The sequence below is a fragment of the Panicum virgatum genome, chromosome 5K, assembly GCF_016808335.1.
Source record: "Panicum virgatum strain AP13 chromosome 5K, P.virgatum_v5, whole genome shotgun sequence".
NCBI classification, from domain to species: Eukaryota; Viridiplantae; Streptophyta; class Magnoliopsida; order Poales; family Poaceae; genus Panicum; species Panicum virgatum.
This window is the reverse complement of record NC_053140.1, coordinates 46,827,795-46,851,689: the sequence shown is the minus strand read 5'-3', so window position 1 is coordinate 46,851,689 and position 23,895 is coordinate 46,827,795. Positions and strand designations below refer to the sequence as shown.

The following is a 23,895-nucleotide window of genomic DNA, read 5'->3' as shown; positions in this document are numbered from 1 at the left end:
GCTCCTTCGAGCCAGAGGCGTACCGGGTGAAGTGGTACCTGAGGCCACCTTCTCCCCGCCGGAGCTCCGTCAAGCCGGAGGCGAAGTCCTGCCTCGGCGGGTGCGGGGGAGCCGGCACGTGGCATCCATGTCGAGCCCGGTATGCTCTTCCTGTGGAGGCGCTCCGCGTCGAGCTGACGGCGGCCGGCGCGGGCGCGACCGCGGTCGCGATGTGCCACGCCGGCACGACGAGCTGGGACGCTGGCTACTTCCGGATGCTGAACGCGACGCGCGGGGAGGAGATCAACCACTTGATGCCGCTCAACTACGAGCTCTGGCTGCCTGCTGCTGCCAATCTCCAGGGCACATAGCAGGAAGCCAGGAAGTACTCGTGATTAATAAAAGATGAGATGATTAACTGAGCTGAGTACCAGCTTTCTTGTGAAGTTTATGCATGTCTTCCATCTGATGATCATCAAGAGGACAATCTCAAGTAAAATGTTTGTGACAAATAATTATCCAACATGCATGACACGGTCACACAGAGATGCTTCAGACATGTGCATAATTTCAAATCACGTTCCTGTCTCTGCAAAGTTTGGTTACTACTAGTAGAAGCTACAAAGGAAGGCACTACATTCCAGTTTCGTTGCGTTGCAATGCAGCAGGGTCCAAACCATCTCAACACAAATTGTGCCTTCAGCCGAATTTTGCAGGTAGGCATTGAAGCACACAAACAATCCTATTACAGTTGCAGGCACTGCTCAATCACAACAACTCGACTAAAGGAAAACAAGAAACGAACTTTAGAGGCGTCAAGATAGTCCAGAATGTGACCCCATCTGATTTTTGTGGTAGAACTTATTTGGCTACCATAGCTTAAAGATAAGATTGAATCTATGTATGTCAAGTATTTTTTTTAATATAAGATTATTAACTTTTATATATATATTTGTTATAAGTGTAAATAAGATTGTTCTATTATAACAAAATTTTAGTTAGTATCGTATCAACGTATAGCACGCGTGTCACACAAGCATGGTTACTAGTATCAAATAAGAATGGAAATAGGTTCTTTCAATCATAAATACTCCACATTGTAACAAAACCTCAAAAATACTCTGTTTTTGTAAAAAAGATGAAGAAGTTTGGTAGCTGCCTGATTGTGTGCCTAATTGGCTACTGGCGTATTGATTGCCACGGGTGAGAAACCATCACACGCGGACACGCCATCAGTTCTATCATTCACTATAGCGTGCAGCAGCTACGGGGGTTTTTTTTTTTGGCCCCCGCAGGACGCAAACATCAGGCTGTCACACGTCCCAGGAAAAAAATATCGGAATACAGTAAAGAAAACGGAAAATGTTGCTCCGGTTCGGAGTAACTATTTTCTACAAGGTACGAAATAGCGGAGTCCTATATCTGTATTATTATATATTATAAGAGCATCTCCAACAGATTACTGGAAAACTAAATGAACTTGGTAAACAATTGGCAGATAAAGGAAAAGGGTAAAATATAAAGAATACAATAGTGTCTAATGGCATATGTACAATACACGCTGAAATGTCCACAGCCAACCATTCTGATCAAAATTCGATGCATAAAACCATCAGAATTGATCTCCATATAGTGGAAAGGAGGAGTTGAGAGCACCCTCAAGATTAGTCAATGACATATAGAACATCTAGAGACAAAAACTCGTAGCTTTTTATCTGCCAAGCAGATGGCGAGCTCGAGTGTTTGCTCCCTTAACCCTGAAGTTCAGCTCGTCATAATCCTTTTCTGCATCTCCCATTGACTTTGTTTGCCTAAATCCAACAAATATAAAAAGAGAATGTCAAACATAATTACAGAAATATCATGCCAGAGTAATTTCACATTGGAATAAGCAGATTACTTTATTCACAAACATTCCTTGTTTATGGTATTAAGATAACCAAGATACAACTGGAAGAGTGGCAGATACATAGTCACGTACTGGCTATCCATCTAACCATGTAATTTACTACAAAGTGAGTATCTTTACCTATTTCTCTTTTTTGATAGTATCTTTACCTATTTCTAAAGCACGTAACGTTTCCACCAAAATTTTTTGTTTGGTCCAACAATATCACCGATGGATGGATCCGAAGTGTATATAATAGGAATCGAACAATAACATAATATTAACCTAAATAGACTCAAATACAATGAGAACATGAAAACACAACAAAATCTGTATTGAAGAAAATCTAACGCGAAAAAAAAATCAGCACAACCCATAAGGGACCTTCGACCGTAGCAATGCACTTATGCACAGGTATATTTGCTAGTAAAATATAAAGTGTAAGCATGAATTAACGTGACCACAAAACAATATAAAAAAATAGAGAAACGTGATGTTACCTCTCAATCTCAGAGCCCATGTCAATGGCCATCCCTTTCAGCTCGGTCAGTATGTCGCTTAGATCAGACAGAGCATCATCCTGCTTTGCTTTCTCCATCTACAAAGAAACAATCAGATCAATATGAAACACCAATGTATATCAGACACATCAAAATTTCATCACGAGCAGGAGCAGCATAAGATCCACGTGTCTACAATACCTCAACTTTCTCAAGTGCCGATGTCGGTTCAGAATGAAATTTGCGCGCATCCAATCGAGGAGGATGATCGACCAGCCCTAATTTCTGCCTTTGCTCCAAATGACCGCCCCTTCTTATGAAGGAGTCATCTGCATCCAAATCGATTCATCCTTTTAGTCACACGACAAGCACCATAGCCAATACCACGCAGTACAAGTTTCTCTTAGTCATCTTGCTGTCTAGTTTAAGGTGGTAATGGAAATTACCTCTAGATAGCATAGGACCCTTGATTGTGCCGTTTTTCTTTGGCTTCCACTTCTTGGAAAATAGGCCCCCAAGATCACCCAAGAGCTTCTCACTCTGAAAAAATGCGTGAAAAAAAGACATTTATTCAGCACCTATCACTGACATGTCAACGATGTGCAAAGGAGTGCCACGACTCGCAAGTTGCAGTTACAATCTTACAACCCAAAGTAGAAGCCATGTTACCATCACACTTCGAAACTACTAGTAAAGCTATTAGCCGGAAACTCTACTTCTACAGAGTTCAGGATTTCTGGAACTGTTTATATTCTGGTTTGCAATTGGGAGTGTTGTGATAATCCCCTGCATCAGCAGAATTAGGCTCTTTAGTACAAGAATTTCTTCATCCTGGTCAGTAATGTGTAAATGGAGCACCATAAACTTGTAAGCAATGTTTAGTGCTTGCAGATTCCCATTCCCCTCTGCAAATTAGTCAGTTACCACCGGTGACATGGAATTCCCTACTTGGTACTCAGAATTTCTGAAATTGTCTGCAATTTCTTTTTTGATAATTTTTTTTGGATGATGGTCTGCAATTGGGAGAACAGTCACAATCCCCTCTTCAGGCGAATAGAACTAAGGTAGCAGTAGAATCTCATCAATTAATGTCACGCGGCAAATCAATCAGAAGAAAAATTTCTGTAGTCGCAGTTACCCTGGAGAGGTCCTGGTCGATGTCGACGGCCATCATGTGCGTGCGGTGGATCTGCTGCCCCTGTTGGTGGACGGTGACGAGGGTCTTGGACGCGGTATCCCTCATCTCCTCGGCTATTCTGACGCATCCCTGAACCCGGCTTGTGGTCTCCTCGGCCTTGTACGCCGCGTAGCCCTCCAGCTCCTGAACTGACTGGCTCTCCAGGCCGCCAGCGTCGCGGAAGTCGTTTCGGTAGTGGCTGTTCCTCGGCGCCTCCGAGGAGGAGAAGAGCCCGCCCCTTTCTTGGCCGCCGGCGCCGGCGCCGAAGAGGGCGACCCGCTGTTGGGCCGGGGGCGGCACGGAGGAGGCCCGCGCCGGCCGCTGCTGCTTCTTGTCGCCGTCGTCGGAGTCGGAATCGAAAGGATTGGTGGCCTTCTTCTTGGATGCGAAGAAGGATCGCTTCCCGCTCATGCTGACAGACGGGAAGGCGGCCTCTTGTCGCGGAAACTGTCGCCCCTGCGGAGAATTTTGGGCACCGAATTTCACCGTCACACATAGTTCAAGAACAGCAACATCCAAGAACGAATCGGCTAACAAGAAACCCCTCCAGAAAAGAAACAACGGCGACAACAAGGTTGAAATTAAGCACCTGGACGAAGTCAGGCAAGATCGCGGGATCCGCGGGTGGGGATTGGCCAAGAACTGGAGCACACCAGGAAGATGAAGGAGTTGGCGGCGCCGGAGGGCAGAAGGCAATATATATCCACGTTGATGCAGGCAATATATATCCAAGGAATGCAAAGCGCGTATAGAAAGGGAGCAAGGAAACCGGTAAAACCAAGGACCCAGTCGCATCGCGTGCGCAGCCATACGGCTCGCGGTTCTGGTTGGGAAAATTATTATCCACGTGTTCATCAACGCGGTTACGGCTGGGTCAAGCATGTGGCCGGCAGCGCAGCGCTCGCTATTAACGAAATCAACGATCGATCTCAGTTGCTCTCCTCACGTTTGCAGACCCACAAGCAATTGACGCCACCTTCCCCGTCCGCTTATTTCAACCGTTCCGTTCTCTTTTCTTTAGATGATCTTTTAGCAAATATTTTATACAAATTATGTTGAAAATTTATCTCGAGAATTTATATATTTTACTATATGTATGGTGAACTTATGTATCAAAATTATGTGAGAAGTTTTTCTAATAACTTTTATATGGAAGTTAGGTCCAAAATTATCCTTTAACAAGTAGGCTGCAAAAAGTTATATGCAAAAATTGTACGTGCTGTGAAAGTTATGTTCAAAAGTTATCCTATAAAAAGTGATTGAAAAAATTATGGGTAAAAGTTACGCGCATCATAAAAAGATGTGCAAAAAAAATCATATGATAGTTATGCTGAAAAATACCGTCTAATAGTTATATGGACATAAGTTATAACTTTCTAAAATAGAAAGCGGTGGAGAGAAAAAAATCCAGATAAGAAAAATCAGGATACTGTACAAAATCGAGCGCTCGGGGCTCTCCCGACGTACGCTCGCCGATTAGCAGGAAGGGGTGCGACCGTGCGAGAGTGCGGGGAAACTGATTGCTAGGCTCAGCGTGGAGTGGTTGGCGTGTTTTGCGCCTGTTCTTCTTTTGAGAGAAGGAAGCAGCCGGGAAAGTGCCAAACTTGACAATTTTTTTTCTTTCGTAGAAAAAAGAGGACTGAATGCGGTAGGTATATCAGTTTTTCTTTATCTGAATTTTCAGATATTCCGTGGACGACGTGCACTGGCAGAGTTTAATGGAGACCAAAGGGGGGCCATGGCCCCTCCTGACTCAACGCAATCTCCATTAAATAAATAGTAATTTGCTACTGTTCATAAATATTTAGTGCTAAATTACATAGGTTGGCCCCCCTCGTTTAGTGTTTAAGCTCCGGCACTGACAACGTGTACTCTTACCGGCTGCTGGAGTTCATGCCAAAGGCGGGGGCGCCGAGCCCAGGGTATGCGGGTCAACTACTACCCCCTGCTGGGCCGGCAGGGGACCGGGTGGTGGGCCTGTCGTCGCACACCGATCCGAATGGCCTGACGCTGCTGCTGCAGATGAGGCTGTGTTTGGTTAGGGGTGAAAAAGTTTTGATAAAATTTTTTTGCAACTTTAATCACTAATTAGAGGTATTAAATTAAGTCTAATTACAAAAACACCTCCACAACCATGGCACTGTAGCAATATTGTACCTAATGAGGCCTTTTGACAGCATGATTTGATGATGATTAGAGCATGATCACTGTAGTATTTTCTGTATCTAATCATGTATTAATTAGGCTCATTAGATTCGGCTCGCAAAGTTGCATCCATATCTAAAAAAGTTTTGCAAATAGACTACATTTAGTACTCCATGCATATAAGATTCTCTTTTCGCAAAATTTGTATTGTTACAACCAAACACGGCCGAGCCACGACGACGTGCAGGGTCTGCAGGGCAGCAAGGACGGCAGGTGAGCTCTCCTCGACAGCGCCATCGTTCTCAACGTCGCCGACGACAGGCTTGAGCTACTCCCTCTATCGGTGTTCCGACCCGGGGGTCCGGGTCCCAACTAGTAAATGCTGCGTGTTTCCTCGTCCCAGATGTTGATGCAAGAGGCAACACAGTAACGCACGGGTTTATCCTAGTTCTGGCCATGGGGCCGTACGTCCAGCAAAGGGGGTGTGCGAGGGCACTGTATTATCTTGCACCGGTGGTGCCTGTAGTAGGGGGATACAGGCGTGGCGAGAGAGGGAGGGAAGCTCCCAAGTCTCTGCTAGAGGAGAAGTCGGTTGAGGCGGATGCTCAGTGGCGCTGAGAGTGTGACAATGATCGCGAACGTAGATGATGATAGCTAATGTCCCCCTTAAAAGAAGCCCGCCTCCTCTTTTTATAGTCACAAGGAGGGGCGGTGTACATGGGTAGGGGAACGTTGAAGTCGTCGTCTTCCCCCGAATCGCGGAGGTGCAGTGGTCGAACGCTGTAGGAAGTACACTGTGGGGCATGACGTCGGGCATGGCAGTCGTCCTGGATATCGTCTTTGGTCTTGCGGAGATCGTGCCGGCGTCTTGCCAGCCCCAGCAGGCGGCGTGGTCGTCGCTGCAGGGTGTACGGTCCTCCAGATGTGGCGTGGTGGTGTTCCGTGGGCCCTGCAGGTCAGGGTCATGCATGCACCAGCGGTAGCGGGGCACGCGGCGGTCCCGGACCTTCCTGGACGGAGCGCTGGCGTGCGCACTAGGAGGTCCGGGAGACACGTGGAGGTCCCGGACCCCTCGAGGGAGGGAGGTCCGGGACTCCGGCTGCGAGTGCTGGGCGTCCCTCTTCGGGGGGCACGTGGAGACTCCGGACCCCTTCCCGAGTAGGGGGCCGGTTCGAGGCCATACGTGTGGTGAGGTGGAGTATGGACAGCCGGAGTTGGCAGAATAGTAACGGGAGCAGTGCCGAGCACGTCTCGTCCCGCGTCGCTGGTTCCACAGTGCTGCCACAGTGTCCGGGATGGCGGAGCAGTGATCGGAGTTGGCGGACGAGACTTCGGTCACAGCTACTGTGGGGAATGGCGGCCTGACTTCGTCTGTCCTGGGCGCTGTGGAGGAGTGGTTGGCATTCAATGCCTCCGTACGACGGACGGGTGAGCGGCAGGGCCGTTTGTCCTTTACGCCGAGGGGCGGCCTCGAGCGAGGCGGAGATGAGTTGCCGGCACGAGGGTAGGTTCGCTACCCTCAAGCGAGGCGGAGATGAGTTGCCCGCTCGAGGGTAGATTCGCTACCTTCGAGCGAGGCGGAGATGCGGGGCACAGTTGAGGGTCTCGATGGGAGTCCTCGAGCGAGGTGGAGATTGCCCCGCGGGTCCGAGGGGGTTGCAGACGGGCCGCATGCTGGGCTTCTTTGAGTCCTTTCCTTTCTTCCAGATTGGAAGGTGGCTGTGGGCCTTCGTGGGCCCAGTCGCCTAACATGTGTTTGCGTTTTTTAGTGTGATCTTAGTACCTTGATTGGGGTGTCCCTAATCGTGGTACCCGACACCCTCCGTCCGGAAAGACCGACCGTAGTTGCATGACTAGATGGAGAAACCAAGGAATAATGGAAAGTATGTAAATACCATTAAAAGTAGTCTAAAATGTTATAGCATAATTTTATAAGGTAAAGACTTCATAACGGCGAGCCGTATTTTAATTCAACTGAACGGCCCATATAGTCCAAAGGCTATCACACATAATCTTATCTGTTTTCCTCGTGACTTCCATGCTTGAACGGCCTCCTATCCACTATCCAGAACTCTCTCTCTCTCTCTCTCTCTCTCCATTCTGGCACATCGCGATGGGCATGGCGGTGGCGGCCGTGGGCTAGCCACGCTGCGCTACATGCCGGGCCCTGCTGCCACCGCCACTAGCAGCGTGGTCCGGCCGAGCACCGCCGCAGCCGCGGCCCCCGGCGCCGAGGCGGACTCCAACAGCGACACGAGTGGTGTGGCGGTGGTAATGGGGATCCGCATCGCGCCGCCGGAGGAGTGAGCGTGCTTCCACCACCTCACGAGGTGGCTCTGCGACGACAACGTCACCCTCGACTTCATCTGTATGTAGTGCTTTGTCCCCTCTCCGCTCCCCGTCCTTCATACCGTGATTCTAGCAGATCTGGTGGCTCGCCGCCGACACCCCGCTACGATGGGTCCTTCTCCTCCTCCCACTCTCAGATTGAGGCATGGATGGCGTTAAGGTTTGGGGATCTGGATTTGGGGGTTAGGCATGGAGAGACTCGTCTGCTTCTAGTATCAGGCAATGTGCATATCTCAAATTGATCTCGTCAGGCCATGCATAGTTGGTCAATCCTGGTGCTGTGATTGATCTTGTCATGGATCTGTTTTGAAGCGAATTCAGTGTCTGCACTTGATTAATTCAGTGTGCGTTTGTCAACTCATGCTTCCTCCTAACTTGGAACACAGTACTTGATTTCTCTTGACATGAAAATTAGTAGGCGCATGCTAATAACATCAATGAGGTTTGGATTTAAAATGCTCTTGTCTTTGATCTAGACATTTTGGTATTTGTTCCTTTTGCTATTGCTGTTTGTTCATCTTATATGGATACGATAGTAGTAGGGACTGAACGGCATATTAGAAATAGTTTCTTAGCACGAATATGGCCAAAGATGATTGCTGTTTGTCACCATCATATTTACGATGCTTCCACTTGTGTTCCAGATAAGTATTGTTATTAGTCAGGCAAAGTACTATTATTATTTAGGCAAAGTTTAAAATATAGTTAGGCAAATTATTATTATTAGTCATGCAAATTACTATTATTAGAAAGGCACTTTGATCTTGATACTGTTTCTTTTCGACTGGAATCTCCTGCATTTGCTGTAGTTTCTGATCTCCGTTTTCATGCTAATAGGAATAACATGAGCTCATCATCTCTTCTTTGATAGGGTCAGCACAATAGTGGCAGCACTTGTTTTGCCGCTGCAAGAGTAGCAACATCTATCATCAGTTTGGGCAGGTAAGCAGCTCAGCAATCCAGCTAGGTTTCACATGTCAAGTATATAGAAAGTCTCTTTTCACACTATAGTATTGCAACCGCTAGTTCCATTCCATTGTTTAGTCATAGCTTGCTTGCAATTTTTAGATCAATGTGCTTTTGTTCATTTCATTTAACCCTGCTCCGCAGCTTGACTGTTGGCACTCCCTCACACACACACACAACACCCTCTTGCTTGCAGGTGGAGGAAGAAGATGAGAGGAAGAAGAAAGACTCAGGAAGAGCACACGAAAATGGAGCTGCTTAAAACTCTGAGCTGCAGCTGCTCTCCTCTTTATAGACACACCGGTCAAGATGAGAATTTACAAGGTAAGATGCTATAGTGTTCTGCAGTCCCTACCACTACTAGCTACTGCAGCCATGCTGCCAACTGCACCTACTACTATTTGCTACAGCCATCTGCCGCCCAAGTCAAGGACCAGGCATGGTACAACAGGAGCAGGAGCTCCCTCTACTGTACAAACATTAATGACAAGCAAGAGCAAGGGTAATTATCTAACAATCCTTCCCCTAATTGCACTGCTCTTGCTTGATTTCCTCAACTCCAATCTTGGTCCTCAACTCAGTGAGTCGAACGCGCCCAAGTGGTTTTGTGAGGATGTCCCCGAGCTGTCGAGCTGTCTCGACATACTCGAGCTTGATCAGTCCACCGTCGACGCAATCACGGATGAAGTGATACTTGGTGTCAATGTGCTTGCTTCGGTCGTGGTGGACGGGGTTCTTTGCTAAGGCGATGGCGGACTGATTGTCCACCATCAGGATGGGTGCCCGAGCTTCTTCTCCGGTGAGCTCTGCCAACAGCCGCCCCAGCCAAACTCCCTGGCAACATGCCGTCGCCGCCGCAATGTACTCTGCCTCGCAAGTACTCAGTGCAACGACCGTTTGTTTCATCGATTGCCAGGAGACCGGGCACGCTCCAAGGAAGAAGAGCACACCAGTCGTGCTCCTTCGTCCATCCCTGGCAACATGCCGTCGCCGCCGCAATGTACTCTGCCTCGCAAGTACTCAGTGCAACGACCGTTTATTTCATCGATTGCCAGGAGATCGGGCACGCTCCAAGGAAGAAGAGCACACCAGTCGTGCTCCTTCGTCCATCAACGTCGCCCGCCATGTCGCTGTCGCTGAACCCAATCAGCTCCAGCTCTCCTCTACTCCTCTTTGGGTAGACGAGCCTGTAGTCGCGTGTCCCTGCCACATAGCGGAGCAGATGCTTGACCGCGGCGAGGTGATCCTCCCGCGGCTCCGCCATGAAACGGCTCACGTACCCCACGGCGAACCCAATGTCCGGCCGCGTGTGCGTGAGGTAACGCAGTGCGCCGATGATGCTCCGGTAGCTCGTGGCATCCACCAAGGGGGCAGTGCTGTCCTTTGACAGCTTCACCTTCTCCTCCATGGGCGTCTGGCACGCCCTGCACTCGCCCAATCCGCTCCGCTCCAGCAGCTTCCTCGTAGGAGCTCTGGCGGAGCGTGATGACATTCCCGGTCTGCTCCACCTCAATGCCGAGGTAGTAGGTGAGCAGACCGAGGTCTGACATGCGGAACATCGACTTCATCTTCTCCTTGAACGCGTCGATGTCCCGCTGCTCAGCTCCGGTGACGATGAGATCGTCGACATACACACCGACGATCACCAGGCCTCCCTTCGATCGCCCTGTGCTCCTCACCGGTGATGATAAATCCCGGCGGCTGCTACACGTACACCTCCTCGGCGAGCTCTCCGTTGAGGAATGCCGATTTCACGTCCAGGTGATGGACCTTCCAGCACCTCACCGCCGCCAGCGCCAACAGCAAGTGCACGGACTCCATGCGCGCCACCGGCGCAAAGACTTCCTTGAAGTCGATGCCCTCGCGCTGCACGAATCCCTTGGCTACGAGCCGCGCCTTGTGCCGCACCACCTCGCCACGCTCGTTCCGCTTCACCTTGAACACTCACTTGAGCCCAATTGGCCGGCAACCGGCCGGCGGATCCACCAGCTCCCACGTGCGGTTCTCCTCTACCGCCGCCATCTCCTCCAGCATCGCCGCCCGCCAGCGTGCCTCCTGTTCTGCTGTGGCGAAGTTTGGTGGCTCCTCTGCGCTGCCCAGATGCAGCTCGAGGTCATCCAGCACATGGGCCGCCTGCCCGGGCGGACTCCCTATGCCAACGATGTCATCCACTAGACAGAATCGGAGTGGCTCGCCGGAGTAATCGGCATCGATGTTTGGGGAGGCGCTCGGCGGAGGCGTGACGAAGTGAATCGACCAACCGGTGCTTGTTGCGGCGGAGATCGGAGTCCCCTGCCCTGCGGTCGAGGGTGTCCCCTGTGCCTCGCTTGAGGGTGCCCCTTGTGCCTTGCTCGAGGGTGTCCCTTCCGCCTCACTGGAGGGTGTCACCTGTGCCGCTCTCGAGGGTGCCCCCTGTGTCGCACTCGAGGGTGTCCTCTGCGACTCGCTCGAGGGTGTTGCTTCCCTTTCGTCGTGAGCCAGCTCCCCCGCACCGGAGTACACCATGTACTCGACGGTGAAAGAGCTGCTCAGTCCGCCTGGCGTCGCTTCCCCATCGCCGGACTCCCAGCCCCAGCACGCCGCCTCGTCGAAGACGACATCGCGCGACACGACCACCTTGCTGCTGGCCGGGTCGTAGAGCCGATAAGCCTTGCTCCCGTGCTAATACCCTAGGAACACCATGGGAGTGCTCCTGTCTTCCAGCTTGGCGAGGTTGGGCATCGTCTTCTTCACGTGCCCGACGCAGCCGAATGTCTTGAGGAAGGACACGTCCGGCTTCCTCCCATGCCAAGCCTCGAATGGCGTCGTGCCCTTCAGGCTCTTGGTGAGCGCGCGGTTCAGGATGAACACCGCCGTGCTCACCGCCTCGCCCCAGAACGCCGCCGACATCTTCTTGGCCTTCAGCATGCTCCTAGCCATGCCGACCACCGTCTGATTCCTCCTTTCCACGACGCCGTTCTGCTGTGGCGAGTACGGCGCCATGAGGTGGTGTTCAATGCCCTGTCCCGCGCAGTAGAGGCCGAACTCGACCGAGGTGAACTCGCCGCCGCGATCCGTCCGCAGCACGCGTAGCTTCTTCCCCGTCTCCGTCTCCACCTGCGCCTGGAACTTCTTGATCGCCGCCGGCGCCTCATCCTTGCTCGACAGGAGGTGCAGCCACATGAAGCGGCTGCAATCGTCCACCAGGAGCAGGAAGTAGCGCCGCCCGCCGTGCGTTGCCGGCGTGATTGGCCCGCAGAAGTCGACGTGGACGAGCTCGAGGGTGTCGCCAGCGCGGTAGCTCGCCTTCTTGGGGAACGACAGCCTCCTCTGCTTCCCGGCAAGGCAGCTGTCGCACAGCTCACCGGCATGCTCGATCAGTGGCAGCCCTCGCACCATGCCTTGCCACGCCATCCTGGCCAGAGCATCGAAGCTCAAATGGCCGAAGCGCGGGTGCCAGCGCCACGCCGCATCGTCGCACCTTGCCGCCAAGCACACCGGGGGCGCAATGCGCAGCACCAAGGTGTATAGGCGATTCCTGCCGCGCTCAACCTTGGCGAGCAGCTTCCGCTCGCGGTCCCTGATCCGGAGCACGCCGCCGTCAATCAGCACCTGGCAGCCTCGCTCGTCGAGCTGGCCAATGCTGACGATGTTGCTCCGGAGCTTGGGGATGTAGTACACATCCGTCAGCGCCTTGTGCTCGCCATTCTTGCACTGGAACAAGACCGTGCCGCGCCCCTGGATGTCGATGCCGGAGTTGTCCCCGAACTTCACGGTGCTGACGACTCCGATGTCGAGCTCGGAGAAGGCCGCGCGGTTTCCGGTCATGTGGTTGCTCGCGCCGGTATCGAGGTACCACTGCTCCTCTGCCTCCTCCTCTGCTCGCCCGAGGTTGACCTGCGCGCGCGGCTCGTCGAGCTCGATGTGCCCGCCGCGGTCCTCTGCCTCGGTGTTGATGGCGTAGACCTGCGCCATGAGCAGCGCAGGCTCTTCTTCGTCATCCTGGGCGAGGTGCGCCCGCTCCTGGCGCCGCGGCTCCTTGCAGTCGCGGGCCCAGTGCCCGATCTTGCTGCAATTTCAGCAACAATCCTTGTCAGAGGCACGATTTCCGCCATCCTTGCCGGCGTCCTCCGCCTTCCGCCATGGCTTGCCGCGCCGCCTGCCGCGTGCGCCGCCTCCACCACTGCTGCGCGAAACAGAGGAGCCCTCCCCCTGCTTCCACTCGCGCAGGCGCGCTGCCCACTGCTCCTCCGTGAGCAGTAGTTGGCCGCCGGCGGTCGTGCGGGCGGGGGCCTCTGCGCGGTCCTCGATCGCCTTGAGCCGCCCGGTGACTTCCTCGATCGAGAGCGTGCTCATGTCGAGCAGCGTCTCGATCGAGAGCGCAATCTGCGCGAATTGCGGCGGCACGACGCAGGGATACTTCGCCACCACTTCCTCTTCGCCGATGTCGACGCCGACCTGCGCTAGCTGGCTCACCAGAGATGTGAGCCGCAGCGCGAAGTCCTCGATGGCCTCGCCATCGCGGAACGCGATAGCCTCGTACTCCCGCCGGAGCTGCTGCGCCTTCGCCTTGCGCACGCGGTCGCTGCCGAGCCGCATCGTCTCCAGGCTCTCCCACGCCTCCTTGGTGGAGTCCTTGGCGCCGAGCGGGACGACGTACTCGGTCGGCACCGAATTAAGAATGGCCTCCATGGCCGACTGGTCGTCTTCTTCGTCAGCGGTGCCATGGTCACCGCCGCCCACAGGCGCCTCGCCTTGAGCATCACCTTCATCAGCACCACCCACTCGGCGTAGTTCGTGCAAGTGAGCATGGGGTACTGCGTGCCGCCGTCGTCCCGTACCGTCTTCTTCACGATGTACGTCATCTGGCGCCCACGGCCACGCTCCTGAGAATGCCCGCGCCCATGCTCACGATCCATGGAAGCCATAGCCACCAAGCTCGAACACTCAAGTTCTGATACCACTTGTTGGCACTCCCTCACACACACACTACACCCTCTTGCTTGCAGGTGGAGGAGGAAGATGAGAGGAAGAAGAAAGACTCAGGAAGAGCACACGAAAATGGAGCTACTTAAAACTCTGAGCTGCAGGTGCTCTCCTCTTTATAGACACACCGGTCAAGATGAGAATTTACAAGGTAAGATACTATAGTGTTCTGCAGTCCCTACCACTACTAGCTACAGCAGCTATGCTGCCAACTGCACCTACTACTATTTGCTACAGCCATCTGCCGCCCAAGTCAAGGACCAGGCATGGCACAACAGGAGCAGGAGCTCCCTCTACTGTACAAACATTGATGACAAGCAAGAGCAAGGGTAATTATCTAACATTGACTTTGTTTATGACAATTGAATAGTTATGAATTGGGTGGATTTGCATCTGACTCATCTAGGAGATCATAATCAAATTTTGGTGGGAACTCGTTTAAATTCATGTTTTATCTTCTATATCTCCCATGCACAACCATTTAGCATGTCACAAGTCTGATTAGACAGCAGCACCAAAATGCATCAAAAGTAGCTAAATGTGAATTATCAGGCAATAATATACTGTTAAGTAGGCAGATCAGTTATTTTTTGTTCAGACGTTTCTATGTCAGCTTTTGCTAGTTTGTTCAGCAAATCAATCTAATCAAGCATTTTTATCTGCATTCAATCAAGCAATTATACTTATTCCTATTTTTGTTTAACATATATTAATTATGATGACAACTATACTTTTTTCACCGGCAATTATTGCTTATAGCATTTCTGTAGCTTATGATAAGCAATTGAATTTTTTTATTTTGGCAAATGTGTTTCTAGTGTTCTGTGCTAATCTTAATCAGAACTGGATATAATAAACTGAGATCTGCACTATTATATCATTCTGATCTAGAAGTACACATATTTAACCAGAATGATATATACATCATGTTTCTACCATCACTTATAGACTTCTTTTTGTCTTGTTGTGGCAGTATTTATGCTAGATCCTACTTTTTTTTATGATACAAGCATCACTAGTTTTTTTATTAGGCAATAATATATATAGGAATTAGGCAATAATATTGTTTCAGATAGGCAATAATATGTGTTACAATAAGTATTTTTTTCGCAGAAGGTTACATCCGGATTCTGCATGCCGCTAGTAATAGGAGCAACAATAGTTCGTTTAATATGTATTTGCAATAGGATACTGAACTCATTTTATTTAGATCTAGTAACAGGAAAAATAGCAGTTCATTAAAATGTTGATTAGGCAAAAATATGCTACTAAATTAGGCAACTTATGCTCCATCAATAGCAATTTATCCACTATGGTTCAACACTTTTATATTCTGGTTCCAGCAATCTTTTATGTCGCTGAGTTTTGCTATTTTTGGTGTACTAATCAATTTCTGAAGAAAAAAGTCAATATTAATACTGATTCAATTCCTTGTTTTGGTGCCATAGCAGGCTCACACAAATCTGATGATTGGCGCCAGTCCATGTTTTTTTCGTGCTAGAGAATGAGGCCTGAAGATGTTTTGTATGGATGTTTAGATGGGTGAAAAATGCTTTTTGCACATGTTTTAATTTGCTTAGAGTTCTTCATAACTTTGCTTATGAGGTCACAAAAAAATTGCTTCATGTAACCCTTGAGTTGAATTGGTAGTATTAGTGAAGTAGAAATGTAAGAGAGAGCAGATTAGGGAAGGGGTTGTGGTGAATCTGATTATAGTACAAAAATGCTCATGATGCTAGCCTTTTTTTTCCTAATTGGAGCGTTTTCCAAATATGGAAAGTTGTAATATTTTATTTTATTGTCTTCCCTAATTAAGGGCGGCGTTACGGCCGGCCTTACGTTAGCCACGCCCATTTTATAATCATTACAATGCACAAGTAATATTATAAAACTTGTGGACTTATGAGTGCCACACGTGGCAACCCTACATCAGGAGTGGGTCCCACATGAAATGGTGATCTCTGCAACAACAGTTTTTTAGGATAAAATTTAAATCCTATAACTACTGACTGTCTAACGGAGGGAGTAATTAATTGGCTCTGCAATCACAACAGATGCTTGGCTGCTCCGAAAATCAGAGCGACTCCACTGATGATGATGTGATCATTGGTGCTTGCGTGAGCAATGGATTGTTCAGAAGCGTCGAGCACAGGGCCGCGTGATACACCGTACCTGACCAGACCAGAGAGCGATCTCGGTGGCGTTGTTCCACTACCCCTAACAGTCCAGGACCAGGTGCTCGGTCCTCCGGCGCCGGAGCTGGTGAAGAACGGCGAGAGAGCGCGGTACGGACCGACAAGCTACCGGGATTTCTTGACGCAGTACTTCACAAAGCAAGGTCGACGGGAGGCTGAAGCTATAGAGCAGTAGCCACGGCTCTGGTACCCACCCTTACCGTCTCTCTCTCCAGCCATATACGTAGCGTACGTCTAGCATAACACAAGTAAAATAAACGTTCCGTACAGATTGGCGACCAACTCCAAAGGATGAACTGTTCCCTGAGGTTCTCGTGTATACTTCTCTATATCTATTAGTCTATCATTGTCTTGCAAAGGTGAGAACAGAACCTGCCGGCCTTGCAAATTTTCTAGCCAGGTGTTAGTGCTGTTATCTGCTGTCAATGTACTGGATAAGTATCATGGGTGATCATCACCTTATACCGCTTTTGTACTACCAGAGATTTGAAGAAGGCTGGGAGCTTGAGTAGATCGCTAGAAATCTTAACTCTTAGTAACAACGAGGTCTGAAACATTTTGTACATATAGTAGTAGTGCAGTACAAATAACCCATGCATGCATATAGTCGTCTCCTGATGATAAAGTCCGGCCACACAAACGAAACAATAAAATCACAAAGCCGCCTCAGTCCCCGCCTAACATCCTCTGCTTCCAGGAAATGCCGCAGCCGCGTTCACGCTCACGCGTCCAGCAGGTCGTACGCATCGCCGGCGGCGTCCTCGGCGCCCTGGACCTCGAGGTGGTACATCTTGACCTCGTCGTGCTCGAACCTGCGCCTGCCCCTGCTGCCGGACCCGGCCTCCCCCTTGCCGACCAGGCCCCTGTACGCGCGGCCGACGCCGGGCTTGGAGTGGTTGGTGGGCTTGCGCGGCGCCCTGACGAACCCGCCGCCGTTCGCCGTGCCCTCGACGACCTGCCCCGCGCGCGTGCGGCGCTTCTTGCCCTCGGGGTCATCGACCAGGCCGCGGTCGACGGCGAACACCCACCCGTGCTGGCGGCCCTCGCGACGCATAGCTGCACGTTGCTTGGTTTGCCTGTTTGGTGGCAAAGGGGTTGTGTATGGAGGTATTTGTAGGCCGGGTCGGGAGTTGTGTAGTGATCCGGCGCGGGCACAGTACGTACGGTTCCGTGGCGGCTACGGATTCGTGTATGTCGCCGCCGGCAACTTGAGGTCCAAGGCTCTGACGGTAGGCTGTTCGCACTGGGTTTCGGTAAAAGATCCTGGAGGACGCCTATACAGAAAACACTCCTGCAGCAGTCTCCTGTAAAAAGTACTCAATCATCCAGGACCGGATGGATTCCTCCATTCGTAGAGGAATAGAGGAGCTTCCCTATCAGCGGGACCCACCCCACCTGGCGTCCTGGCTCCGATGCCCCCACCTCTCTTCCTCTCTCCTCCGCCAGCCGCATCGCCGTACCCTGCTACTCCGCCGCCGCGGCGAGCCCCTGCAGTGCTCGAGCACCACCGGCCTCCGCGCCGGTCAAGGATGAGGAGGCGGACGCAGCCGGAGGAGGACAGGCTGGGTGCCGCCGCCGCGAGGAGCTTCCACCGACGCCCCCACGGTGACGCGCCGCCTGCTGAAGCCGTCGTGAGGCCACAACTAGGGGGGAGCAGAAGCAGGCCTCTGCGTGCTCGCCGGCCACTGCTCCGCTCCGGATCCGGCCGCTCGCCATGGAAGGAAAGGAGGAGGGGCCGGCCGCGCACCGCTCCGGATCTGGCGCCGGCGAGGGTGGGCAAAGAGGGAGGGAGGGGGCAGGAGGCCAGCGGCGCCCCGATCCAGTCACTGGGGAGGGAGGGGGAGGACCTTCCCCAGCGATGGGTGACGGAGCGCCGGCGAGGGAGGGGGAGGAGCACCGGCGAGGGAGGGGGAGGAGCGCCGGCGGCCGGCCCGCGTCGTGCCTCCGCGCAGAGAGGGAGCAGGGAGGGTGCCGGTCGCGAGCGCCATAGGGGCCGGCCGTTGTTACCCCGCGTCATGGCCCTCCGCGTGCCCCACCATGGCCCTGCTCGCCATGGCCCTCCGCGCGCCCCGCCATGGCGGCATGGAGGAGCTGTGGGGCCGGCGGAAGAACAGGGGAGGGAGGGAGCGGGGGAAGAGGGAGGCGTAGAGAGAGAGCAGGCGCCGACGCCGCGCCGAGCTCTGCTGCCGGCCCACCCGGCCCTCCGCGCGGCCCTCCGCCGCGCACACCCTGCGCAAGGCGGCTGGCGCCATGCGTGCCGCCGAGGCTGGACCAGGGAGAGAGCAGAGAGCAGGGGAGGAGCAGGAGAAGAGAGCCGGCGGAGAAAATGAGGAGAGGAGGAAAAAAAAGGAAAGAAGAGAAAAAGGAAAAGGAAAAGAGGAGTGGAAAAAAATTGGTAGTTAGAGATGATTGAATAAATATAGGGTAGTTGGTATGGAGGAGAGATTTAGAGGATGAATGAGTGCAGCGAAATTGGGTATAGAGAAGAGAATCTCGATGATTAAAATAAAAATATTTTTTTAAAGAAAGAAAATAGAGGGGAATGAGCGTGGATAGCCTGACGGTCTCACTCTCACCTCAGGCCTCAGCTGGAGAGAAGAAATGTGGGGTCGCGCTGGCGCTTAGCGACGTACTCCTACGTAAGAGTACTAGTACACACGCGTCTGACTGAGGCCGTAATGTTGAACTTCTATTGGGCGTGGTTAAGAGGAGCTCGAGCTATTAGTGGGCCAGACCTAGCATTCACGGCCCAATAACGCCCAGGCTCCCCCGCGTGGAGGAGGCCTGGTCCGCCTGGACCCTGATGCAAGGGGGCTGTTCCAGTTATAGGTGCCGGAAAATTTTGCATATAAGGGCGCACATGTATTTTTATTCATAGAAAATTGCACCGGATTTATGTTCTATAAAATTTAAAAATTGTCCCACAAAGAATGCTAACCATGTCAAATACTAGATGCACATATTTTTGTGTGAATAAAAGTTATCAAAATTATGAGATATATACTACTCATTTAAAAATACCTAGAAAAATATAACGATGCACATATTTTTGCACACAAAAAGTAAAAATATGCATAGTACTATTGCTCAGCATGTTAACGGTACATCTAAAATATAGGGCGAAAACAATAGTCTATGGAGCATAGCTCCAGATAATTTAATAAAATATTTTTCTCTCTCACTCCATTCATGTATCGATGACAGTGAAACCCCAAAGGTCATGGACCTCCCCTCGCTGGACTCACTGGACTGATTAGTTTTGCGGTTTCCTTTTTCTATTGGGGAAGGAGAGAAGGAGGTGTAGGAGTCGGATCGAACGGCTGCGCGGATACGAGCCGGGGAGGCGGGGAACATGAGTTCCCCTGTTGATTTAGCACCTTAGCTGCCTGGCCGCCGGCATGAAGGGGAGCGCCACATCTCCCCGCAGGACTGGGAATGCACGCACCGGCGGCACGGCTGGTTTCTTGCGTGTTTCATTTCATGATGCTCCGCCGGCTGCTCTGCGCCGCGCGCGCCCATCTTTTCTTTTTATCGCATTTTTCATATATATATATATATACACACTTAAATATACATGGAGTAAAGACCTGCTCGTTCCGTTCGTGCCCACGCCGGCATGGTCCCTAAACTCCCTATCACCCAGACGTCACCCATCTCAAAGCTCGAATTTAAGATATCCATGGCCAAGAATGGTGTAGATAGACCTTATGGCCACATGCATGTACATGTGAATCTTCCTAGTTGTCGAAGTTGCGTGCGATAAAGTTCTTCCGGCATCAACACGATCGAGAAGGTGTCATATATAGGCATAACTTTTCCAGCATCTATCAACTGCGCTGTTTTTATTAGGCACTGTAATACATGCACACTCAACGGGATTGCACGCATCATGACGACGTCTCTTCTCGTCATCAGCATCGTCTAACCACTGCCTAGCACAACCCTACTGGTAAACTCGTCGTAAGACGCGGCCAGGAGGTCTTGGAAGGAGTACGACGACGCGGGCAGCAGGGCCGCTCCGAACCCAGCGTCATCGCTAACAAAACCGTAGCAAGCGTCGAACAGGCTGCTGCTGCTGCTGCTGGACTCGGACAACAGCGTTGTGTCATGCACGTCCATGCCGGTGGGCCACACGGCGGCGCAGCTCCCTGAACTGCTACCCGTCGACGTCGGACTTGTTCCCGACGAGGACGACGGCGTCGCTGCTGACGACGACGACGGTGGCAGCGGTCCAGTAGTTGTTGTGGTCAGCCACGGCGACTGCTGCTCGATGAGGCCCACGAGCTCCGCGTACAGCTGCTCCGACTTGAGGAGGAGGAGGAGCGCGTCGTCATCGACGGCGGCGGCGCCAGTGTCTGATGCGTCGTCGTCGAGGTTGGCGAGGGCTGGAGGGGTCGGCGCAGGGCGTTGATCGTCGTCTTGGGGCTGGCTGTCCGCGGCGGTGGCGCCGTCGTTGTCGCTGGCAGGCGGCGGTGGCGGCAGCGGCGACGATGGCGGCCTGCTTCCTTCTCTTGTGGACGCCACCAGGTACCTCTTCTTGAGCTTGGTGTTCCAGTAGTTTTTGACGTCGTTGTCCGTGCGTCCGGGGAGCCTGGACGCGATCACCGACCACCTGTGTGCAGGCCGATGAGCGAGGCCAAGCCCATCCAAATTAAGCATCAGTGCTACTCCGATCCGTATGAAGCATGAAGTTAGCGATGCATATATGCAGCTGCTTCGTGCTTTCGTTGGTCATACGTGCACTGTATACACACACATATGCACACACACGTACTTGCTCCCGATATCGCCGTAGAGGGAGAGGATGAGGTCGTCTTCCTGGTCGGTGAAGCCGCCGTGCCGGAGCTCCGGGCGGAGGTAGTTGAGCCACCGCAGGCGGCAGCTCTTACCGCATCGCTTCAGCCCTGACGCAAGAGCGAGGCGATACATAAAAGAATCATTCATTAACTGATTATTAGATAGAACTTGCACACGCTAGCGTCAATTAAACTACGTCAACCTAGCTATGCAGACGGCACACTAGTTCAGACTTCAGAGAAGAGAATTATTCCACCAAACCACAGCCAAAAAAGATCAAGTGGGCCATCGGAAGCCTTTGACCACTGTGCGCAACCAACCTCACGGATGGTACTGCTCGGTGAGGGAGGAAATTAAAAAAGAAAACAACTTGATGAAGCAATAAGCTAGATTCTGATGCAGGCACAGTCGTCACCTGCTTTGTGGGGCAGGGCGATCCAGTTGCCGGCATTGCCGAACCTCTGGACGAAGCTCCGGAGGATGGCGTCCTCCTCTTGCGACCACGGCCCCCGCTTCACCTTCGTCGTGTCGCAGCACGGCGACCGCCCCATCTCTATCTGTCGTTCCCTCGGCTGCTGATCGAGAGTGTGTGACGGCTGATGAGGATTCTCTCTGCAACTATATACAGAGAACAATAGGGAGGGGTAGGCGACGGAATGCAGTGGGCCGGGGAGGAGGACGTCGACTCGAGGGAGGGGAGCAAATTGCTCCGAGCAATGGCGCCGGGCAGCGGGGGTTCGGTCGCGCGCCTAGCTCTTCTTCCGGGCTTTATACATATATATATATATATATATCGCGCGCGCGAGGAGCGAGCGCGGCAGCACCAGGGCAGCTAGCGCTCTGAATGAGCTAGCGAGGGATCGGAGTTGACCGAGCATAGGCATGTACTAATAAACTGCGTCGACATCTACTCCGTGCCAAAAGAAAACTACAGCAGACGGGAAGAGTTCAACTACCAAGCTTGCCGTACGTAGTATAGGGCTTGGCCGGGATCGTCATCAATGCCAATTGCCAAGATAACCCCGGGCCCCACATTATTCTATATATATGGCGCTGAACATGTATCACCCTGAATTTTTAACAGGGGAGAAATTGAACGCACGCGGCCCTGCGTGTCAACAGTTCGAGCTACCCCCCGGCCCCTAATCGGCCGTTTCACATCGACTGTTTTTTTTTGAAGGGCAACGCGGGGGGGGGGGGGGGGGGGGGGGGGGGAGGTTCCCCACCTGATTTTCAATTGATAGGCTCTGTAGCCAGAATCATACAACAGTTTTGAAGTTTTACTGGGAGGTGATGAGCATTGCTAGCTTATTACATGGGAGAAAGAAGTGAACACCAGGACTCAGCAATCGACTGAATTTTTGAACCAACTTGTGGAGGAAAGCTTCTGAGGATTCAAAATTAAAACACGTACGGTTGAGCTAGAGATGCATAAACTAACATATATGTATATGTGTGCTTGGTCAAAGGATCCAGCGACAAACAACGTCCACAAGCAAAGTTGCTTGTGTGATCAGATAAGATCGAACGAATGAAGGTATACCCTCTGTATTCTTATTAAGACTCCGCAAACGTACTCGATGGGTACTGCGCAGCAACCGGGGCGTGCATTCTTAAGACTCGGGAACCGGATGCATTGGATATATATCTAGGCGATGAGGGTCGGATGATCGGACCCATTTCTGGCTTGGTTTTGAATAGCGATCCCCGTACCAACAACAGCTTATTTCTCGCTGTCTGATGTGATAATGTCAAAGAATTCAGCTTCCCCTCTCGTTTAAGCAACCACCTGTGTACTCACACGTTGCCATTGAATTGCATTGGCTCTTAGATCAATTGGAGCTAACAGATATATATAACCGAGTTATTGCTAGTTCAGACATTATATTAAACAATTCTCTCCGACCGTAACTGCCATTATTAGCCACGGATGAATGTATGTGCAGGGTGCGAAATAAGCGACAAGCTTACTGAAATCGAGACTGAACTCCCAAAGTAATAACCACATTATATTGTTGTCATGATTGTTTTTTGCTTTCTTCGCTGATTCATCAACTTGTGCTCTTGCTTGGGTTATTAATGACAAATGTGGAAATTTGTTGTGCAAATCTTGATACAAGCCCACGGGTGGATAGTTTAGATGTTACTTTGCTTTTTTTTTTGCAAAACTACTTTAGGTTATTTTTACAACAACATATATAAGTGGGTAGAATTTAGATGCGGATTCGGGGTTTATTTAGGCTATTTTTCTCAAGGGGGCATAAGAGTTACAAAGAGTGTTTAGTTTTGCAAAGTTAACTATTTTCATAATAGTCTGGGTGGGTAATTTTGAAGCAAATTAGATCTAATGGCTATTGTTGGTAACAATAATGATTGAGTCTACAAAATTGTGGTTATATGTTTTGCATTTTACGCGAGTTTCTTGGATTTCTCTATTTTTCTAGCGCATCTAGTGAAGATTAGCATGGATTCTTCAGAAGGAGAGTACTTGCCCAGTCCATAATTAGTTACAGTAAATTTAGCTTAGAATTTCATAACAGGGATGGAAAATATTTCATAAGAGACATAAGACCAAGAAAATAACAGTCTCTCTCTATCTCAATTTTTAAATATCCTCTGCCATTATTTGAATGGCACTTCAAGAGAGTTAGTGACATACTTATGCGTCCTCTGGAAGGAAAAAAGAGTAGACATTCTTGAGATCAATATCCACTGTGAGAAGCGGCACTTCAGTTTCAGTTTCAATACTGAACCAGCAACTCTTTCACTTCCTTTTCAGTGTTTCAGTGATATAGATAAATCTCAGCCGTTCGATATTTACATACGAGTCCTTCTCAGATGGTAGTATATGATCGTATTGTGCACCGTAAAAGACCTAAAAAAGGAACAGTTCATCGAGACAGCTATGCAGTCATCACTCATCGTCAGTAGTTT

General features: G+C 51.1%; 3 protein-coding genes and 1 long non-coding RNA gene across 4 annotated transcripts; 1 reads left to right on the top strand and 3 right to left on the bottom strand.

Annotated features, from left to right (window-relative positions):
- Positions 1 to 1,385: 1,385 nt before the first annotated feature.
- LOC120707873 (SNAP25 homologous protein SNAP33-like) lies at positions 1,386 to 4,361 on the bottom strand. Its single transcript, XM_039992930.1, has 6 exons — positions 4,134 to 4,361; positions 3,506 to 4,000; positions 2,814 to 2,907; positions 2,569 to 2,696; positions 2,368 to 2,465; positions 1,386 to 1,790 (listed from the first exon to the last, which is right to left on the bottom strand). Exons 2-6 carry the CDS (start codon positions 3,953 to 3,955, stop codon positions 1,691 to 1,693), a joined length of 870 nt encoding a protein of 289 aa, XP_039848864.1. The 5' UTR covers positions 3,956 to 4,000; positions 4,134 to 4,361; the 3' UTR covers positions 1,386 to 1,690.
- Positions 4,362 to 13,912: 9,551 nt separating this feature from the next.
- LOC120707872 lies at positions 13,913 to 14,310 on the top strand. Its single transcript, XR_005689145.1, has 2 exons — positions 13,913 to 14,120; positions 14,207 to 14,310. It is a non-coding gene; the product is annotated as an uncharacterized LOC120707872 (long non-coding RNA).
- Positions 14,311 to 16,668: 2,358 nt separating this feature from the next.
- Positions 16,669 to 17,546, bottom strand: LOC120710722. The gene has a single exon (XM_039996316.1). It carries the CDS (start codon positions 17,216 to 17,218, stop codon positions 16,886 to 16,888), a length of 333 nt encoding a protein of 110 aa, XP_039852250.1. The 5' UTR covers positions 17,219 to 17,546; the 3' UTR covers positions 16,669 to 16,885.
- A 2,421-nt stretch (positions 17,547 to 19,967) lies between these two features.
- LOC120710721 (transcription factor MYB4-like) lies at positions 19,968 to 21,720 on the bottom strand. The gene is made up of 3 exons (XM_039996315.1): positions 21,377 to 21,720; positions 20,939 to 21,068; positions 19,968 to 20,776 (listed from the first exon to the last, which is right to left on the bottom strand). The coding sequence occupies exons 1-3, from the start codon at positions 21,510 to 21,512 to the stop codon at positions 20,086 to 20,088; spliced, it is 957 nt and encodes a 318-aa protein (XP_039852249.1). The 5' UTR covers positions 21,513 to 21,720; the 3' UTR covers positions 19,968 to 20,085.
- Positions 21,721 to 23,895: the final 2,175 nt, after the last annotated feature.

Bases quoted from the DNA above. Each gene is read 5' to 3' on its own strand.
- LOC120707873 (XM_039992930.1), bottom strand. From the start codon at position 3,955: ATGAGCGGGAAGCGATCCTTCTTCGCATCCAAGAAGAAGGCCACCAAT. The intron at 2,908-3,505 runs GTAACTGCGACT...GCATTTTTTCAG, and splicing joins TCGACCAGGACCTCTCCAGG to AGTGAGAAGCTCTTGGGTGA. The intron at 1,791-2,367 runs GTAACATCACGT...TGTTGGATTTAG, and splicing joins ATGGGCTCTGAGATTGAGAG to GCAAACAAAGTCAATGGGAG.
- LOC120710722 (XM_039996316.1), bottom strand. From the start codon at position 17,218: ATGCGTCGCGAGGGCCGCCAGCACGGGTGGGTGTTCGCCGTCGACCGC.
- LOC120710721 (XM_039996315.1), bottom strand. From the start codon at position 21,512: ATGGGGCGGTCGCCGTGCTGCGACACGACGAAGGTGAAGCGGGGGCCG. The intron at 21,069-21,376 runs GTGACGACTGTG...CTCTTGCGTCAG, and splicing joins CGCCCTGCCCCACAAAGCAG to GGCTGAAGCGATGCGGTAAG. The intron at 20,777-20,938 runs GTACGTGTGTGT...GCCTGCACACAG, and splicing joins TACGGCGATATCGGGAGCAA to GTGGTCGGTGATCGCGTCCA.